This window comes from Cyprinus carpio, chromosome A5 (genome assembly GCF_018340385.1).
Source record: "Cyprinus carpio isolate SPL01 chromosome A5, ASM1834038v1, whole genome shotgun sequence".
Classification (NCBI taxonomy): domain Eukaryota; kingdom Metazoa; phylum Chordata; class Actinopteri; order Cypriniformes; family Cyprinidae; genus Cyprinus; species Cyprinus carpio.
Window position 1 is genome coordinate 12,516,834 of NC_056576.1, and position 21,652 is coordinate 12,538,485.

At 36.4% G+C, this 21,652-nt stretch overlaps 3 protein-coding genes across 6 annotated transcripts in view; all 3 read left to right on the forward strand.

Annotated features, from left to right (window-relative positions):
• LOC109090340 (coronin-1C-A-like) overlaps nt 1–13,490 on the forward strand; it is a 53,887-nt gene extending 40,397 nt beyond the window's left edge. For all 4 annotated transcript variants that reach the window (XM_042753881.1, XM_042753887.1, XM_042753891.1 and 1 more), the window contains 9 exons: nt 3,157–3,279; nt 5,691–5,820; nt 6,021–6,202; nt 6,435–6,554; nt 6,766–6,870; nt 7,321–7,466; nt 8,077–8,134; nt 9,669–9,911; nt 11,045–13,490. In XM_042753881.1, coding sequence (XP_042609815.1) covers nt 3,157–3,279; nt 5,691–5,820; nt 6,021–6,202; nt 6,435–6,554; nt 6,766–6,870; nt 7,321–7,466; nt 8,077–8,134; nt 9,669–9,911; nt 11,045–11,164 — 1,227 coding nt within the window. In that variant the 3' untranslated portion in view covers nt 11,165–13,490. The remainder of the gene's footprint in view (nt 1–3,156; nt 3,280–5,690; nt 5,821–6,020; nt 6,203–6,434; nt 6,555–6,765; nt 6,871–7,320; nt 7,467–8,076; nt 8,135–9,668; nt 9,912–11,044) is intronic.
• A 126-nt stretch (nt 13,491–13,616) lies between these two features.
• Nucleotides 13,617–16,167, forward strand: LOC109090341 (P-selectin glycoprotein ligand 1). The gene is made up of 2 exons (XM_042753893.1): nt 13,617–13,799; nt 14,335–16,167. Exons 1-2 carry the CDS (start codon nt 13,797–13,799, stop codon nt 15,223–15,225), a joined length of 894 nt encoding a protein of 297 aa, XP_042609827.1. The 5' UTR covers nt 13,617–13,796; the 3' UTR covers nt 15,226–16,167.
• Nucleotides 16,168–17,353: 1,186 nt separating this feature from the next.
• LOC109089991 (transmembrane protein 119-like) lies at nt 17,354–21,557 on the forward strand. Its single transcript, XM_042753894.1, has 2 exons — nt 17,354–18,063; nt 20,242–21,557. Exon 2 carries the CDS (start codon nt 20,257–20,259, stop codon nt 20,929–20,931), a length of 675 nt encoding a protein of 224 aa, XP_042609828.1. The 5' UTR covers nt 17,354–18,063; nt 20,242–20,256; the 3' UTR covers nt 20,932–21,557.
• Nucleotides 21,558–21,652: the final 95 nt, after the last annotated feature.

Sequence of the window (21,652 nt, forward strand, 5' to 3'; positions counted from 1 at the left end):
TGTAGTCTGCTGCCTCTGGGTCCTCATGGGCTCGCAGAGGAAATGGAAATTTCCATGCTGACTAGATAAGACAGACATGCTTCAGCTACTGCAGAAAGCGGCTCTGCCTCTACTTAATACTTTCTGTTTGCCACCTTTCCACAGTGTGTCCCGTCTTTCTGTGTCCTCTTTTCATTTCCTCTTTTCCATGTCTCTCTCCACTGGTAACTCTCTCTCTCTCTCTCTCTCTCTCTCTCGCTCTCGCTCTCGCTCTCGCTCTCGCTCTGACTTGGTTTTGTTAAGGTGAGAATCTTGTTTTAAATATGGTATTGGTTGTATAGGTTAAGGCAGATCTGTGTTACTTGAGGTGAGGGATCTGCAGTAATGCTGCTACTGTTGCTACGCAACAGGTTAGACTAACTGCACTGCAATGGCAATTTTGGATGGCTCCGGTTTTAGCAAGCTATAATTAATTCACATAAATATTCAGTAATATAAGTTTAGCATAATGCATGCTGGATTAATCTCAGACTTTTTTTTCATCATAAAAATCAGCCAATCAAAACATTGAAAAAAAAAAAAAAACCACCTGTAAACTGCTGTAACTTGTTTGTATTTCTTATGAGCAGGCACTCTAACAATGTCTGTGAAAGTGCACACATCATATAGACATCTTGCCGACAGATTTTTGTTCTATAATGGATCTTTACTAGGCTTTCAAAAGATCTAGAATCATGTAATCACTCTATAGCTGCATTTCTGTTTTTTCATCCTTGTGATCACAAGCCTGCATATATAAGTACATAGACGAGTTTTATATACTCTCTCTGAATGTGAATAAATAATAAAGCAAGCCGATCTAGAATCCATAAGCAAATGATCACTGATGACATTTTGCTTCCAAATGCCAATAATGTTATTAAATCAATATAGCGGCTAATGTGTGCATCATCCTGATCTTCCTCTTTTAGAGGCTTTGATTAACAGGAAGGTTCTCTTGAGAGAACTAGTGGCCTTAAATCACCTCCCCTGTCTTTTCTGCCATCGCTTCCTTCCACATGTCTCTATGACCAAACAAGCCAAAAAAGAAGTGCAAAGGATCAGTGGTATGTTTTTTCTTTTGCAGCATGTGAGCCTGGTTTTTAAACAACTGCTGCCCAAGGATTGACTCGATTCCATCAGTGTTCATTTTATTTGTACATTTATTAATTAATTTTATTTAGTTTTTGTTTTTATTACATTTACAGTAAGAAATGTAAAATGCAGAAATGTAAATTCTGTAAAACTGTTGAAATGTGTCAGAACTTTTCTTGATGCATGACGTTCTGTTTCCGTGACTTTTTCCAACAGTGCTTTACAGGTAGTTGCGTCACATTCCTCTCTGGACGTATGGTGTTTACCAGCATCGCATCGCCATAAGTTCCTAACACAGACAACATCAGTGATTCTCTCACACTAGTCTCATGCAAACACGTATTTTGTTTTGTTGTTTTTTTGGTGCATGTGATGGTTGACAGACTGCTGCCCACAGCTGGATTTTAAGTTAGGAACTTTAAGTGAATTCTGTTTTTATTGGCAAGCGGCAGCACTGTATCAGTGTGTCAGAGCCAGTCTGTCTGTAGGCTTGTTTGGCTGATCATGAAGTGATGGTAATCGGTGTTCCTGATAACAGGCCTCTGTTGTGTGATTCTTGGATTATTTTCCCTGTTTCAGGAACTTCATCTTACGTATTCCTCTGTCTTCCTTTCTCTCCAGTTACCTCTTATCTTTTCTTGCGAAATGCTGTTTTGGTGCCTTGTTCGTTCTTCTCATTTGAAACTACCACAAGCATTTCAAAAGAAACGGGGGGTGGTTAGCTAGCAGCAAATAGCTGTGAACAGTAGTCTTTCTTTCATAAGGCTGTGTTATAACCATGCCCAGACTTGAGAAGGAATGTGTACGCAGAGTGGTTTTCCACACAGGTGGGTAGTGTCTTTTCTGTACAGGGCCTGAGAAGATCTCAGTCTGTTGTGTCTTTACTGGGCTGGGCTTTCTCTGCTGTGATGTCATCGCACCATGGGCAAAGCAGTAGCGTGGACAAAAGTGTGGGTGTGGTCGTCTCTCGACACATGATCAGATGACACCTGATCACACAGCCCTGTGCAGAGATTGTGGATTCACAAGAGATCAAAGGTCGTGACCCGGAGAGCAGAGGGCACTGATGTCATCAGGAAGTCAGCTGACTAGGCATGGGACCGCAGCCATGCCTTTATTTGGCTTCTTTGTTTGCTGTGTACAAGGGAGAGAAGGGAAATCTTGTTTCAAATACACTGTTTTTCATATACAAACATGCGTGCAAACAGTCTCAATGGATGTGGTGGTGAAATCTGGCTGCCTTTGGACTAGTCTACATCTCTTTAAATACAAAATCTTAGTATTATTTGGAAATTCAAATATAGTATAAAAGTTAAATACATTTAAAAATTATTTAAAAAAATTAATAAATAAGACTTGAGTTTATTTATATGCACCAATGTTTATTTACCTACTTTTAAAAAAATATAATTAAAAGATTTTTGACTTATGATGCAAAAGATCTCTGAACTGATTGATTTAAACTGTCCATTTTAAAGAATTGATGGAAGGAATCAAATATTTACAAAAATAAGATGTGCTTTACATTTATAATTCTATTCCCAATATTGGTTAAATGTATATTTACAGCTAAATAAAATAGAATTAATTTGATCTGCATTTAATATTTAACTGTCGTGGTTTATAATTATCATAGATGGATTTATATTATTTTTGTAATTGTGGCAAATTTGTGGCACACTTTCTTCACGCCCAAACCTCCTTGTGACCTTTCCCTCTGAGTGAAAGGGTCAAGGGACCGTAGCATGTGTGTTTCTGTGCCTGCATTTGAAGCCGAGCTGCGAGAACAAAAGCCCAGCAATCTGTTTTTATTATGAATCAGATGCCATGTGTAAATATTTCTGCTATTGGTTTGAATGAACGGATGAGCTATTGTTTGAAAATTTGGAGAAGAATGGCTTCATTTCATGAGCGCAGGCCAGGCGGTTAGTGTTTGTTTTGGTGTTCAGTAGAGCTGGTATTGTCAGAGCTCATTTCATTTACCCAAAGAGCCGAATGCTTTTCATAATCTAATATTTGTCTTTGTGTTTTCTCTCTCTGCAGACGGGCCGTATCGATAAGGCCTACCCTACAGTATGTGGCCACACTGGCCCTGTTCTGGACATCGATTGGTGTCCTCACAATGACCAGGTCATCGCTAGCGGATCTGAAGACTGCACCGTGATGGTACGTCACTCTTCCTTACATTTGCTGTCATGTAAATGAGGTGAATGTTGAGACAGTGTGTCAAGTAGGTGATACTGTGCGTGTCACGGTCGAGTATTCTTTGAAAGCTGTGTGGACTCGGATGTGTGTGAGACGGAACGGAACACAGAAAGTGAAGTATACCCAGACCTTGAGTTCTCAGTTGCTGTAGCGCGTGCCAAAAGCGAATTTGCTGATGAGATGAAGGCGAAAATATCTAGTGGAAAATCAGAATGTTTTGTTTTTAATGATACAATTGTTTTCAGTGTTTTGGCAGATGCTGTGATGCCAAAGCTGAATTTTCAACAGTCAATACTCCCGTCTTCAGTGTCACATAATCTTCAGAAATTATTCTAATATGCTGATTTGGTGCTCAAGAAACATTTATTATTAATAATGTTGAAAACAGTTGCGCTGCTTGATATTTTTGTGGAATTAAAAAATAAAAAAAAACTGGTTTCTTTGACTAGAAATATTAAAAAGAACAGCACTTATTTGAAATAGAAATTGTATCTTCATTGTTACTTTTAATCAATTTAATGCTAAAAAGTGTTAACACTGACTTAACTGTTGAATAGCAGCAAGTTTTGATTGTCCAGAAATTCACAAGATGGCATTGTGCTGTTTATTTTTATTGTATGTAGTACAACCCTAGCTAAACCCCTGCAGTCATTCTAAATCTTGTTTATTGATTGGGTGGATATGACCATTTGTAGATAAAGTTTCCTTGAATAGCTGGCATCACATCTCCACCCACCCATTGAGTCCATGTGTGGCTGGCAAAGTCGCCCCATGACTCATGTGAGCGGCCGGCGGCAGTAGATCGGATCACAGAATGGACTGTTTTAGATTAGTTGAAGCCCAGCCTGAAGTCATTGAAATCAGCAGTTACTATTTTATAGTTCTGAGGTCAGTCTGGCTGGCTCTGGGTCTATTTATCATGCTACTAGCCCTTGTTTGGCCAGTTTGCAGAAAAAAACAGCAGCTCTAGTGCTTGCGTACGTGTAATGAGTGTTGAGTTTAACAGGACTCTGTCTCTTGTCCTCTCTTGGGGAATACCGAGTCCTGGAAAGTTGATGACTCCTATGTCTTGTTTTGTTTTGTTTTTTTGCCCTACTGTTCCCAGGCTCATGAAATCTGAATTATATTGAGGTATAGACATGCTGGAGGGCAATTTCATTTAGTTACCTACAGTATGATGGTGTTTGGGGATGATGATGATGATCATGACATTAAACGGGTTTAGTGATGGCTATGTGAGGGAATAATGTACACTCATCCAGTCTATTATATAGAAATATTTAGTCTTAAAATGTTGTGATTATCCAATCAGAATCAAGTGTTTCTGAGAGCTGTTGTATGTAATAAATGCTGAGAATAATCAGTGTGTAGCTGAGAAGAAAGGAAGTTAAGGAGAGAGGCTGACTTAAAAATCGCATACTACTATTACTGTTTCTGTCATAAAAATGTGGAGGAACATCTGTACTTTTAATCGTTGTTTAAAATCAAAACTCTGCTGGACTATTTGCCCTCTGCTGCCACCTTCAGGAAAATGATTGAAACAAATTAACCTAAAGTGAAACAAAATAGTTTAATCAGATTTCATCATAATGTAATTAAACCAACACTGAATTAAACATAGTTGTTTAAATTACTGTTATTTATATACAGTTGGTATTTTTTTAATTAGCATTTATATATTTTAAATTTTAGTAAGTTAGTTATGCACTTGTCATTTTATGTTTTTTTTTTCTCTATTTCTATATCCGTGTAATTTTTTTTCCAGTTAATTGCCAATACAACATTTCTAAATTTTATTTTCATTAAAAAAAAAAAACAAACAAACAAAAATAAATATTTTAATTTTTATGCTGATATTTGCAACCTCCTGGCAAATTAATTATTAAGTAAAACAAGGTGATTTGTATAATTAAATTTTTGGTTCATAATATGATTAATTTTAGCAAGTACTGTATGTTTGATTTAGTGTTATTTATATGCTATTTGGTATTTATTAATATTTTTAATTAGCATTTATTTTTATATTTCAGTTTTCATTTTAGTAAGTTAGTTATATCATTTTATTATTATTTTTTAAATATTTCTGTTTAGCTTTATTTTCATTTGTTTTAGTTTTTAGCAATATAGTACTTAAACTTAAACTTTATTTCAGATAGTTGCCAAGGCAGCATTTCTGATTTTTCAGTTTACGTCTAATTTTTTCCATTTAATATTTATGTATTTTTATTTCAGCATGATTTAATTTGCCGAAAGTGATTTTGTAATGGTTTTAGTCTTGGTTAACGATATACTTCATTTCTATGTATACTGCACTTCAATAATATTTTAGATGAATTGAATATTTGAATTTGAATATTTGTTGTTGTTTTCAGGTGTGGCAGATCCCAGAGAATGGTTTGGTGACCTCCATGCCAGAGCCAGTGGTGGTGCTGGAGGGTCATTCTAAGAGAGTGGGAATCGTTACCTGGCATCCCACCGCCCGCAACGTCCTGCTCAGCGCAGGTGAGAAGCCTCACCTGATCCATCAGGGAGAAGGAACTTTGATAGGAGCCATAACAGATGTGTTTTTAATGTTTTGACACTTTTATCAGTATCTGTCAAAATAGTTGCAATGGAAAAAGCAGCTCAAGCTGCTGTCCAATAAATAGCTTCTTTAACATTCAAACGTGATTATTTCCCCATTTTCTTTTGGGTTTCTGCAGGCTGTGATAATGTGATTATCATCTGGAATGTGGGGACGGGGGAAGCCATAATCACCCTTGAGGATATGCACCCTGACATCATCTTCAGTGTCTGCTGGAACCGCAACGGCAGTCTCATCTGCACCGCATGCAAGGACAAGAAGGTCCGTGTGATCGACCCGCGCAAGGAGGACATTGTTGCGGTGAGTGCTTGCTTTTCTGAAGCAAATGGACTGGTAGTGTTTATAGATTTTATTTGGTATCTCTAAATATAATAGCTTCTGAATTACATGGCTTGACATGTTTCTCTGGCTTTTCTCTGTCAGCTGAAGTGCTGTATGTTGTTGTGTTTACTTGACTTAAAAGCATTCGCCTGCTCAGTTTTGAGTGAATGTGAGCAGTATTGTGATGTATTATGGTGTGCCTCGCTGACAGGAGAAGGACAAGGCCCATGAGGGTGCCAGGCCCAAAAGAGCTATTTTCCTGTCTGATGGCAAAGTGTTCACCACTGGTTTTGGCCGCATGAGCGAGAGACAACTCGCCCTCTGGGATCCGGTAAGTTGCCATGGAAACCATAGACATTTCATCCTAACACCTGCTCATAAATAAATGCAGACAGATACACTTAAGGCTTGCCTAACTTTGATCTTTCTTACGTTTTCCAGATTAAAAAAAAATAAGTTTAGTTGTAGTTTCTGATGGAAGTGACGTATAATTGTCCTTTTTAATATATTTAGACCATATATTTGCTCTTTCTGTCTGTCAGGACAATATGGAGGAGCCAGTTTCTGTCCATGAGATGGACACCAGTAATGGAGTCCTCCTGCCCTTCTATGATCCCGATACTAATGTGGTCTACCTGTGTGGGAAGGTAAACGCAGCTAATACATTACCGTTTTAAAGTCTGGGGTAGCTGTCAAAAGTAACAGTAGAGACATTTATAATATAAATTTATGTTTCAAATAAGTGCAGTTATTTTGTAATTTCTATTTTTTTAAAAACTGACACACACAAAAATTTTTATATTAATAAGGAATGTTTCTTGAGCATCAACTCAGCATATTAGAATGATTTCTGAAAGATCATGTGACAATGAAGACTGGAGTAATGATGAAAAAAAAACAGCTTTGCCATCACAGGAATAAACTGCATTTTAAAATATATTAAAATAGAAAAACATTTAATTGTAACAGTATTTTACAGTGTGTGTACACCTGGATATTTAGTATTTATTATGTTGCATTCTGTTTATTTATTGGAAATGGTATGATGGTAGTAACATTAAGGTTTTAGTGTCTGACTGATGTTTTATCTCTAATAGGGTGACAGCAGCATCCGTTACTTTGAGATCACGGATGAAGCTCCTTTTGTCCATTACCTCAACACCTTCACCACTAAGGAGCCTCAGAGGGGCATGGGATACATGCCAAAGAGAGGACTGGACGTCAACAAGTGTGAGATCGCAAGGTATAGCAACTGAATAATTATTCAGCTGATGGTAGCACGTGGTAGAATCTCATGAAACATGTCAGGAATATGACCAGGTTTATTTATTTATTTATTTATTTTATTTTTTAATCCTATTTTTAATACCATGTAATATTTCCACATTGTATGAGCACATTGTACTTATATACTGATTTAAATTTTATATATATATATATATATATATATATAATATATATATATATATATATCTATATATATATATATATATATATATATATATATATATATATATATATATATATATAGTTTGTAGTGCTATTTGTCAACACCAGTGCATGCAGGGAAGATAGAGTCCCAGTCCACCCAAAAGAGGGCAGCACTAGACCTGGTTAACAAAGGGCTACTGGATCCTTCAGAATAAGATTTATATTCCTAATGAGGAGTGATGCATGAATAGAGGTTCCATTTTATGGGCATATAAGGCTCATGTGTAATTGCTTGGTGTGTTGTTTTTGTATATTGGTATTTCCCCGTCTCACACCTTGTTCTGTTATGACTGCACTAACGTCTGCTGCCTTCATGAAATGTGCTAATAGACGTGTGTGCTTGTGTGTTTGTGTGTTCTCAGGTTTTACAAACTGCATGAGAGAAAGTGTGAACCTATCATCATGACCGTGCCAAGAAAAGTGAGCCTTTTGAGTTGTTTTGCTATTTTGTTTTTAAGAGTACAGCAGCCCTGCAGCCTGGACTGTATATTCTGAGCCACAACTTCCTTCTTTGGCTTCTGTTTTCTGACATTGTCAAAGAGCTGTTCTATTAGTTTTAACAGTTTAATCAAAGTGTTTCTGTGGCAGGGGAACACATGTTAGGTAAAAAAAAAAAAAATAATAATAATTTTTTTAGCCTAAATGCACTGTAAGTGTGGATAAAAGCGTCTGCTAAATGCATAAATGTAAATGTTATTAACCTCCACTATAGGTCTTTCATCACATTTTATTATTTGGCTTTAAACCGCAGTATGTTCAAACCAACTTGTATGACCATAAGTACCGTGAGTTAACTGTTTACCACGGCACCTAGGCAACAGTGCTGGAGGAGTCAGTGTCCAAAATAGAAAGCGTTGTTCACTTCCTCTTCTTTATGTTTGTGTCCCTATGTTTTTAATAAGGGTTCAATAATAAGAATAATCCCCTGACCCAGGACCAGTGTAAGATAGTTAAGGGCCAGTGCTGCCAAAATTTTCACTAGCCACATCAAAAATGTTCTTAAGCCTTAAAGGGATAATTCACCCAAAAATGAAAAATTTATGTTTATCTGCTTACCCCCCAGGGCTTCCAAGATGTAGGTGCTTTGTTTCTTCAGTAGAACACAAACAGAGATTTTTAACTCAAACCATTGAAGTCTGTCAGTCGTATAATGTAAGTGGATGGGAATCATGGCTTTGAGAGTCAAAAAAACATACACAAACAAAACCAATTTAAACCCTGGGGCTCCTGACGATACATTGATGTGAAACGACACGAAATGATCTGTCTGTGCAGGAAACTGAACTGTATTTACATGGTTTTTTTACCTCTGATTTTCACCGCAATGTCTGAACTGTCCTGAGCGCATTCGCGTCTTCTTCAGCCAGCGTGTGAGGCGTTTTCTTCTTGCTTAACGGCAGATCGCAGACTTAAGTGCATTACCGCCACCTATCTCTCAAATGGACCATTGACACTCTATCTACAATCTCAATCTATCTTTACACATCAATGTATCGTCACGAGCCACAGGGTTTAATTTGGTTTTGTTTATGTTTTATGACTCTCAAAGCCATGATTCCCATCCACTTGCATTATATGACTGACAGACTCCGGTTTGAAAAACGGTTTGAGTTAAAAATCTCCATTTGTGTTCTACTGAAGAAACAAAGACATCTATATCTTGGATGCCCTGGGGGTAAGCAGATAAACATGAAATTTACATTTTTAGGTGAACTAATGACAACAAGCTTTTGAATGTTAGTGTATTTGTTGCAAAATATAAATATTGTTTCCATAAAATATATGACAATACGTGGACAACATTTTCACTGGCCACAAAAGAATGGTCAACAGACATAAATTGAGAAAACAGCTTTGACATCAAGTAACTGAACTCTGCATCTTTTGCATGATTGATTGAATGATTTGCCTGATTCGTCTACTGCATATCTTATAACACTCTTCCTTCCATCAGTCGGACTTGTTCCAGGATGACCTTTACCCTGACACTGCTGGTCCGGAGGCCCCCATGGAGGCTGAGGAATGGTTTGAAGGGAAGAATGGAGACCCTGTCCTGATATCCCTGAAACATGGATACATCCCAGGCAAGAACCGTGATCTCAAAGTGGTCAAGAAGAACATCCTAGACAACAAGCTAAGCAAGAATACAGAGAATACCACCCCTGCCATCAAGACTGCCACCTCCACACCATCTATTGTGAGTGGGACTCGTTTACTTATTTATTTTTGCTGTCTGGATTGTCATTCTACAGCATTTCATTTTGCTTTTCTATGCACTTTTTCCTCTCAAATCTCCATTCTCTAAATTCCCTGAAAAATATATAAACACAATTTCTTTACTTGTAAATTGCACTGTGGTTCAGTGTGACCTACATGCAGCTAAATGATTGTATTGTTCAAGGCCAGCTTCTCTTTTTGGCTCATATATATAGTGTTTTTATAGTTTTAAGGATGTTCCCAACCCCCAACCACATCCCTGCTTAACCACATGACAGCAGCAGCACATGTGTGTCCCACCCTCTTTACCCAGCTCTCCCCGCTCAGGGCTGCAATCACACTGCTCTTCAGACACGCTCATGTTAGCTGCTATTTATCACACCTGAAGATTATGCTATAGTTTGCATCTTAATTATTGGCATATGCAGTGTTGTAATTGTTAACTAAAATTGTAACTATTAAAAAAAGACTTTTGTTAATTTTGAAATAGTTGAAATAGGTAAAGGGAAGGGGTGGGGGGGTGGACATGTTGCCTTGGCAACTAATCTAAAGAAAAAAACCTAAACTAAAAAAAAAAAAAAAAAAAAAAAAATAAAAATATTAAAAAAAAAGAAAAAACAAGCAGAATTACAAAAACTAAAATGACAACTTGAAAATATATATAAACAAAGCTTATCAAAAATATTAAAGTTTACTATAATAGTAAATAAATAATACTAATATAACACTGGCATATGGGCTATTGATTGATTGATTGATAAGTGATATTTTATGATATGATGTATATATATATGATGTGTGTGTGTGTGTATATATGTATATGTGTGTGTGTGTGTGTGTGTGTGTATATATATATATATATATATATATATATATATATATATATATATATATATATATATATATATATATATATATATATATATATACACACATATATAAAACCCCTCTAGTTTTCCAATTCTGGTCTCCAAAAATCATTTGAAAAAAAAAAAAAATCATTTAATATCAGTTATGACTAATAACTCATAACTCACATTTATTGGCACAAGTTGTCCTAAACTGGCGCTCATTGTCCTAAACTTTTGTCTTCTACTTTTTCTTCCTGAACAGAAAAGCGAAGCTAAGCTGGATGAAGTTTTGAAAGAAATGAAATCTCTCAGAGAGCTGGTCAGCAGTCAGGAAAAAAGAATTGCCAAACTTGAGCAGCAGTTGTCTAAAATGGACATCTAAAAGGACCCTGAAATTCCTTCCCCTTCTATTCAGGATATCCCATTGGCCAGGTGGGCGGGACCCGTCACTGCCAATCACCATGACAGCGTTCCGTCTGAAACCTGCCTTGAAAATACTCCAACCAACATTCCAAAATTTTTATTTTTTTTTTTTGCATTCCCTAAAACCTGTTTATACCTCATGGCCATTTGGAAAGCAAGAAACTCCTTCGGTTTCTCAAAATTTGACCTGTTTAGCTTTTTACTCAATCTCACTCCAAATCTTTCTGCATCAGCTGTGTTTTATCTGGTGTTCTTGAAAGGTCTTAAGATTTTTGTTTTGTTTTTCTTATTAAAATTGTGACCCAAAAGATTGCATCCTGAAGCAGTTACATGAACTTGATGAGCTCAAAGTTTGAAGTAGCCGTCAGTATTGCAGTTCCCCTCTCGCCTTTCTGAGTTGCCAAATTTATAGAGGAGTTATGCACCTCCTTGACAGTATTTGACTAGATTTTCATTTCTTACTGATAAGGGACAAAGCAATATGCTAGTAATGCAAGGAGGGAAAATCATTGGAACCATTCATCATTGTTATACGTGTCTTTCTAGAAAATAAAATATGAAATAAAAACCTGGAGTGGAAAAAGTTTACAAACCATTACTGGAAAACAATACAGGTGCACTAAAATATTCCACTAAAGGACTTCTTTTGTTAATCAGGTACCAATGTAAATGTATTAAGATATTAATTAGCAAAATAATCAAAATAATTGTGGTTCTGGTGGCTGCCATGAACACAGCCAATGTGAACTCTACTCACAACTCCAAACTTTTTCTTGTTGGCTAAGTTACTCATCGTAATGGTAATACAAGCAAATTGAGTCAGTTTTCCCCTTTCTTGTGTCCACATATCAGAACTTTTCTTCACTCATCTTCTGTTTGAAGCCCGAATGAAGCCAGAAACCATATGGGTCTCATTTCGTAAACTCTAGAAAGTCTCCGCTTCTAGTAACACATCCCAAAACATGATGATATAAACTCAGAACAAGATAACACACATAGATGTTCAATGGCCATTCGTTGCTTTACCGGCTTGATAGCTTTTACCCTGACTTTGTTCTATTCAGATGTCATTCAGGTTTAAGGAACACTGTTAGGTTTGCTTTGCTTTCTCTTTAATTTCTACAAACCTCATCTTGAGTTGTGCCGTCCACACCATCTCAGAAACCAAGCTTGCTTAAGTCTAAACAGCTTTTGCTGTGCATTGTAGACTGACTACTAGCAAAATAGTGAGACATGATTAACTTCATTTTCCTAAGTCCTTATGTGATGCACGGTCTACCTTGCTCTCCTAACCAAGCAGAACCAATTTTCTCACGGGGCAGCTCACGTCTAGATGATAATTTCACAAACGTATTTATGTGTGCCGTAAGTTTGAGTTGATGATAAGTGACTTTTTTTTGTTTTTGGTTATGTATTGGTCATGCCAGGAAGAGAAGAAACTGTGATTCTGTTGTTCAGATTGCTTTGGCTACAACCTACGTCAGATTGTTCTCTTGTGGTTTTCATTTTGATGCTTCTACACATCTCATTTCTGTTTGCATCACTGCCTAGTGCCTCTTTCATAGGTTCTGAAAAGCACATTACCTCCTCTGCATGCCTTTTAACCTAAAATAGCCACCAACTTCTCACCTCAGAACCATCACCTGACCTACAAGAATTTCATTTGAAACGAGGCTTCAGAGCTGTCTGCGTCGACAGCAACAACTCAATACCTCTGATGTCATTCTCACGCTTTTGCTTTCTCTCTTTCTGGTGAAGTTTTAAAGTGAAGGGTTTGAAAATGTAGGGGCCGTGTTTATGGGGACAGATGTGCCAAGCTTGATCAACTTCAGGAGGTGTGATGGCTCCATATTGAGTGTTTAATGGCCTCAGGAGGCATCTGTGATGCAGCCTCGAGTGTGTGGTTTCAAAGGAGTGAATGATTGAAGTGAAAATGGATTTATGGAGGTTGAAATGATAATGCAGGAAGAAGGCTGGATGTAAGTGATTTATTTAGATGCTTTGTAAATATGCTTTTTTTTTTTTTTTTTTTTTAGTTTTCCTTTACATGTTTTCTTTGGCTGTAGGAAGGTGTTTGTCCATCATTTGGATTTTCAGATGATTTTAAAGAAATTCCCCATTTTCCCTCAATATGCACACTGTGAGCCTTTAATGTTTCCAATGATAAAATGAAATTAGAATTCAGAAATTCAATTTTGTGCATAACTGTTCCATTTTTGTTCATTTATCTGCTTCAAGTATAAAGAGTCTTACTGATTACCAGAAAATAAAAAAAATAAACTGAATTTTTGGCCTTTGTCTCTCTTTTTTTTTTCTCTCTTTAGTTATTAAACCTCTCTTTGTGGAAGTGTAGTTGGTTACAAGTTCTAACTTGGTGTTTTAGGGAACTAAGATGTGATATTTAAGTCACGTCTTGCTCATTTGTGTTTGCGTCAGAGTTTGAGAACCTCAGCTTTAGCCTGACGCTTCGTGAGGTTTGACTTCCTGTATTTTTGCAGCGAGTAGGTTTTGAGACATAGCATTGTGAGCGTGTGAGGGGGCCTGACGTTCTGTTGAACTCCAGAGCAACACCCGGTCAACATTAGAAACGGATGGTACGTAGTTAAGTTTTTTAGTAGAATTTTGTCTTGACAAATTTTGCATCTTAAATTAGCATTTAGGTTTATGTGGTGTGCCGAGTTTTGAAATTCATCAACTGTAGAGTGTACATGAATTAAATCTGCATGTAAATTGCTAAAGATTTCATGAAGTGTTACCATGACAGTAATCGTAATATATCTTAAACTGAGAAGTGCTGATAACGTTAAAAGGACAATTTGTCAGCTAAAAGGAAGTATTTCCCCTAAATTGTGTAACCACATGCTATATTCACAAACTCAACCTGCCACATGAGCTTGTTAAAGTACGAGCAGCCCGTTTGTATGTAACAATGAGGTGTTTTGTTCATCCACTGTTGCTAGACCTCAGTTTGCTCTCAGTTCTCATTGTCTTAAAGCTCCTCTCCACTAAATATACTAAAGAGGAATAACCATACAGCATATAAATGTGCTCATGAATTGCTGTTTTGTGTGTGAAAATGTTTTGTGCATCTTAAGCATTATTGCAACATTCTCTGTCCTTTTTGTGCAGATGGCAACGGTGACTAAAGGACTTGGGTGTATACCAGTTCTTGTTTTCCTGTTGACTTTGAGCAGTTCAGTCACGTCAAGACATCTTAGGATGAAAAGGGAAATTAGTAACAATGTGACATCGATAAACGCCAAAGACACACAGAGTACAGCAACGGTAGCAGAAGTTGAGAATGCAAGCACCACCACTGTGGAAACGTTACAGACAGTTGAGGTGAAATCTGGTTTAAAGGTCTCAGCAACTACAGATTACTTTCATACTCCAGATCTGAACCACACCCAACAAAACTACCCTGCAGGAACCGAGAACCTGACAGTTCACCAGCCAACAGATAATGAGAGTACTTTTCACACCCAACTTCCCACAATAAAAACTAGTACTGGACACATTTCACATGCAGGAAGTCCTGCCCCCATATTTCCTGCATCGTTGAAGCCCAGTAACGTAACAGAGAAGCACATGACAGCAGCGACAAGAAGAATGTCCACAGATACAAAAGGACATACTACTGAAGTTACCTCAACAACCACCAAAAAATCAACCACAGCAATGACCCACTCGTGTTCCACTGCCTCTTCTCAAGGGGGCGGACTTGTGAGCCGTTGCCTCATCGCAATCGGCTCGATGGCAGCGTTGACGACCATCTTTATCACTAGCACTATCTGCTTGGCTACGAAACTCTCGGCATACAAGCACAAGGCGCAGCTTCTCCAGGAGACTGAGATGGTCTGCATATCTGCCCTGATGAACGATACCGATCACCCTGTTCCAAAGCCAAGACGACATCCCAAAAGTAATGGAGCATTGATCCCGAATACTGAGGATGGAGATCCCGATGGAGATAATCTCACTCTAAACAGTTTTCTTCCTGATACCGAAGGTCCTCTTTAGAAGTTGAAATCTTTCTGTATACACTGGGAACCAGCGCTTTATTGATGGATCGCAGAATTTTGTACTCTCAAACATTAATCAGGGCTCAGGTTTGACACAAACCTGGCTCTTGAATGGTTTGCACTGTCAAAAAAAATCAAAAGGTACAATCCACAGTATATCTGTGGTGCAGGGAGTTTCAGTCATCTGAAATGTTCAGTAATCTGATGCCTGGAGTTGAAGTGCAATTTTGTGCTTTGTTGTATAATAATGAACATTCCACATCTTTTATTTAATCAGTGGAACATTTATATTGCAATTGTTTTTTTGCATGTGTGAAGATGTTTTAATGTTATATTTAATCAGTGTTGAAATATACTACTATGTTCTCTAAGGAGCACAGACATTAGCGAGGCTTGGCAGAATATATTGCTGAATATGTTCTATTTCTGTCTGTGGTTCAGTTAGCGCTATATAATTTACAGTGATGTTGGAGATTATCACACTCGGAATATAACATGTTATCATTGAAAATGTACATAAAATAGATGCTTCCCACATTTACCCAGAAAGAATTTAGCTTTTGCACAAAAATTACATACTTTCCAATGTGTGAATTAAAAAAAAAAATAAAAAGGCCAAAACCAACCAGATTAACACTGCAAAAAACAACAACAAAAAAAAAAACACAATAGGTAGTCAGCAAAGATTTTTTTTTTCTGTTCACATTTAGTTACTAATTTTTTATTGTAGTATTTTTGTAAGTACTATTTTTTTTCCTGCTATGTAATAGGCCTTCTCTATGTAAATTGTATTTGTGTAGGCAACTTCAGTTTGAATGTGTTAAAGTACGTGATGGATGAATGTTGTGTAAAATGACACGAAAAAGTCATTGTGCAGTTTTAACCCAGTTATTCTTACCCAAGCAAATTTTATAAATGTTAAATAAATAATTTAATAGAAGTCTCTTGGATGCCTTACATTTTAAAGTAAATGTGAATTGCTTTATGCAACTCATTTTTATTTGAAAAAAAGTGAAAGTGAAAGTGACGTGACATTCAGCCAAGTATGGTGACCCATACTCAGAATTCGTTGGGTCACCATACTTGGCATCCAGGCATCAGAATTCAAATATTTGTTTATTAAGTTATATGAGATTCAACTAAAGATTTTTGAAAATCAGCTGAAATTACTTGAAATTATTATACTTAAAATGTTCCATTCCATTGGGAATAAATTGGATCAGGAAAAAATTGGGTGTTACTTTACATACCAATGAATGAAATGAAATAATGCCAAAGTAGTAGGGGTGTGACGAGATCCGATGTGTCTCGCGAGAAAGTGACGATATCCTCGTGCAGACCTTTGAGATATATTTGCATTACACTGGCCCTTTCACCAGTGGTATGTAATGTAAGGTATATAAGATATTATGTTCACATCAGGCAAGTGGCCGCATGATAAGCGGGAAAATTACACAGTGAAGTCTTTATCCAGTCATAAAAACAGAGTTCAGTTTAAAGCGGAATGTCACGGAATTTCTCAAATTTTGAATAAATTAACCAAAAGTAGGTAATTACACTTAAATCACGATATGGACTAGTATCTTTAAACATAAAGCAGCAAAAGTCGATTTAAATATGAATCCTGCATGTCTCAGTTAACTAATTGCGCGGTTTACACACACACTGAAGCGTTAATATAAACATGGGACTAGTTGACTAGGAAAAAAATCTTTAAAAAAACACAGTAGTAAAAAAGACAATACCAGCACAAACGAAGCACAAACAAACAATATTATTTGGGGTAAATTTGATGCATGTGGGGACTGGGTGACCTCAGAATGATCACTAAATATTATTTTAATATTTAAAAGACCGAAGCAGCACAAAATAAATAAATAAATAAAAATACAGCACAGACAAAGAAGATTATTACCTCAGAATGATCACTAAAAATATCTAAAAAAAAAAAATAAAAAAAAAGCGTCACAAAATAACATTTTGACGGCACAAATGAAACATAAACAAAGAAGATTATTTTGGGTGAATTTGGAGCGTGGGGTTTTTATTTTAAAAACCAAAGCAGCACAAATAAAACTTTAACCTGCACAAACAAAGCACAAACAAACGAGTCTATTTGGGGTGAATTTGGAGTATATTTAAAAAACCAAAGCGGCACAAACGAATTTTTTTACCATACAAACGGAGCACAAATGATTGAGACTATTTTGCTGACGTTTTGCGTTGGGTGGAGGGCCAACTTCACGGAGGTACTCTTTAGTATGTGACATCAGTAGAAAAATGTCAGTAGTTTCTGAAGAATATCAAAAATTGTGATGATAAACAACTTTAGTATTTGATAAAACATGCACTGATGAATAGTTATATTGCATTAAAGTAATTTATTCATTAAACAATTTATTTTACCTTTTTTGATCAATTACTGATGGATCAATCTCTGCTGCTAATAAAAAAATAAAAAAATAAAAAATTAACAGGATACAGTAATACAATGTGAAGCTATTTTTACATCCCAATATGTTATTTTGAAACATCTGACTTCTTTTTAGTTTAGCTGGATTGTTCTTGTCCCATGCATCCATGTTCTAGAGGAGAGAAAGAGAAGGACAGAAAAAGGGAGGAGATGGAGCAAGAGGGGAGGGAAATGTCCTTGTGCAAATATCCTTATGTTTTTTTAAGGAAAACCCACACGGTCAGAAGCTTCCATAAGCCTTTCAGGACAACACAGAGGCAGCTATTTTTCTTTCACAACTGTATTGGTCTTTATTTATTTTGCATACCTGCAGCTTGAAGTGTTGGTGTCAAAGTGCATCAGAGAAAGGAAGTAACACCAGCGGTGAGTATTTGAGCATTTCCTTCATTGAGAGAGGGTGTGTTTTACGTTCACATTTTATAAATAATTTTTTTAAGCACACTATAAAATAGATGTCAGTTCTTTTTTCAAATAATTTTTTTTATCAGTTTCAAAAATGCTTATTAAATTATGAGTTCAATGTTTTCTTGATATAGTGGCCTCAAAACGTATTTAAGAATGAGTAAATGTCATAAATACAAAACTTCAAATACTGGTGTCTGCTAAAAAATGTTGCTAAATCTTTTATTAGAAAAAGCTTGGCTTTTCTATGCTATTTTGCAAATACATTACCAACTTATCACATGAACTATATATATACTGTGTATTTTTTAAATGTGATCTACATATTTTTTGCATTTCTTATTTTATTGTAAAAATGTGTTTCCTTATTTTATTACATTTTTGTGGTCTGCACAGAGGATACCACATATTCTATTCAGATTCATCTGGCACATGCTCCCTGAGTTTGCTCTCTTTTAAGCAACATTCCTGAAACACATTGCTGCGATTTTCTCCTCTTGTAATTTACTAAAACAAAACTGTACAAGTGGATATGTAATGCCTTCTGATTAGCAGAGCAGAGAATGTGGTCAGCACTGAGGGGGAAAAGGTTTTATAAAAATAAGTTTTAAAGAAGAAAAGGCATTTGAAGGGACTACTCTATTGGATAGTACTCAATTTGGGTTTACACTGCAAATTCTGATGGTGTTCATTTGGGAATATCCCTCCAAACCAGAGCCAGCTTACAGTCTAAAGCTTATCCATCCTATACTTTTTAATAAACCACCTCCAGTTATTAAATTCAAATGGTTTATGTCTATCATAAAAAGATTTAACAAATAGTCTACCCATAATGCAGAGCCTTGACGATGTATAAACCATATGAGTATAATGTGTGTGTTCTTGAGCAGTGCAGAAATAGTCTCACTGGTCTGTGGCCTGTCTCATTGCAGCTGAGCTGTAAATACAGGCCTGTGAGCTGTGGCTCTTCTACGCCTTGCTGCGCCCTCACAAATATATATCTGGCCTTGCTTTTGCTTTTCTGTGGTGAGCGGGTGGCATCAGCTAGGCAGGGAAATTACAAACCAGGCCTGGACTCCCTCTGCCTCCACCCCAAATAAGTAATGACTGGATGTAACCGGAATAGCTCCTCTTCTGCGAGGAAACCGTTTGTAGAGAGTCTACAGTGATGTGTGTTTAATACAAGCAGCTTGCTTCCTGTGATTCAAGAAAAATGATAGTACTGATTATACAGATATTAGCTCTGTGTGAGTATGTGACCATCTTGATAACTATTTACTATCACTTAAGGAGAGGAAAAATGTTCAGTATGTTGCAGGCTACATAAAATAATGTAAAGACTTTGATGACCCTTGCAATACTATAGAAATTCATTAATCCCCAAATAAGGTAAAAAAAAAAAAAAAAATGCCACCATGGCACTGTTATGTAAACAAATAATAATACCATGGTATATTAATATTAGTACTCCAAGTTATTTAAAAAAATAAATAAATAAATACCATGGTACATATAAACAAAATAAAAAAACTGCCATTGTACTTTTTGGATACCTATTTTATTTTAGTGCCATTCTGTTTGTGACAAGTTCTGGTTTTATTATTATTATTATTATTATTTATTATTATTATTATTATTATTATTATTATTATTATTATTGGTGGTGGTGTTTTAACTAAAATGTTTTTACAAAAATATAACTTCTTGGTAACACTTTATAGCAAGGTTTCATTTGATAACATTAGTTAACTATATTAATGAACATAAAGTAACAGAAGATTATTCTAAAGCATTTAGTAATCTTAGTTAATGTCAATTTCAGCATTTACTTCTACAACATTATTATCAAAAGTTGTATCTCTAAATATTATTTAATGGACCTGAGCTAAGATGAACTAACAATGAACAGTTGAACAATTGTATTGCTCATTATTAGTTGATGAATTAACTAATGTTAACTATCGAGACCTTATTGTAAAGTGTTACGAACTTTACAATATGTATATATATATATATATATATATATATATATATATATATATAAACCTGCTGTAACCACCTTTGTGAAACATAATGTCCACTTCCTTTTTCTGTCGGGAATGACTAGTAATGGCCATATCTGTGTCCATTTTCTTACAGGTCTTTAAAGGAAGTATGTCACTCTCTCTGCACTTTGTTTTTCTGCTCCTGACTGCTCTTTGGGGCAGCAGTTGCTTTGCCAAGCCAGCCCCATTCAACGTGTCCATGGAGGGTAGTGGGGGTGAACCCGAACTCATCTTTCCCATCGCTCGTACCACCCATGTTCCTCCATCCCCCTCGCCACCTCCCAACATAACAGCTACTTTCATCCGCATCAAAGACTTCCTTTTCAACCAGGTGGTGGACTTCCTGAAGGAGAACTTGCTTCTCATCATAGTCGTGACATCTCTGTTGGTAGTCATCATCTTCATCGTCTGCTGTGCTTCAGCGATGAGCCACAAACGCAAGCTTGAGGCCTACTATCCTCCAAAGACCTACACACCCAGGAAATACATGAGCCAATCTAGTAAAGCTGTGGAGAAACCACATAACCAGATTCAGGATGGTAAGACGACAACTGCAAAGACCCTACGAGAACCCACCAAAGCATTGGTGGGTGAGAAAGATGGAAAAGACCCCCGGCCAAAGCCGAAAGAGGTCCAAAAGGTGGAGGATGTTGAAGTGGTGGAGATGCAGAAAGATGAGCCCAAAAAGAAAGAGGAGCCTCAGCCTACCACCTCAAATGTCACCTCCAGTCAGCCGCTGGTCTGTACGTGCCACCTCAGAAAGGCCAATCACACCACAGCGTGAGAGCTTTTTCTGTACCTGCAGGAATGAGCTTGATTCCAAACTTTTTCTACTGTTAGATATAAATCTTTTGGTAGATATCATGCCCTCACTTCTTTGTGCTCTTCTTGCTTTTGCAACCTGTGTATGACCCAACTGTATGTATCATCAGAGGAAGAGTGGGAAAAAAATGTTTGTTCAACTAATTGTCTGTTTCTTAAATTTGTTTGCTAAATAAAAAAAAAGTTGACAGTTTTATTATTCATATAGAAAATAAACAACACTTGAAATTATTTTACACTTGAAAAGAAAATGTCTTTTGGAACTTTTTTCTGACCACTTTCCTTAAACTTTACAAATGAAATATGTATTATTTATATGCATGGTAATCCATAATGTATGCTGTATTTTCCCAAAGCTGTTATCAGGTGTTGTACATGATGACTGTTATTTTATCTAAATTTCATGACTTTCCTCAGTATTGGATTTATTTAGCTAATATTTTGTCAGGTATGTTTAACTGATTTAAAAAAAAAAAAAAAAATACAAAAAAAATAAACTTTCCAAAAATTGGAACCTGGCTGTGTGGAGAATTGTGGCATCTACTACTTTAATGATCCCAACTAGAGATATCAAACTCACTCCTCGGACAATACTACATTTCAGTGACCCAGCACTCATTGCAATCCTGGCTGTTCTTTGTGTGCTTACAGGCCTCCTGATGCTTACCGTGCTTTTGGTACTA

What these genes read in the sequence shown, in the direction of transcription:
- LOC109089991 (XM_042753894.1), top strand. Translation starts at nt 20,257, where the DNA reads ATGTCACTCTCTCTGCACTTTGTTTTTCTGCTCCTGACTGCTCTTTGG.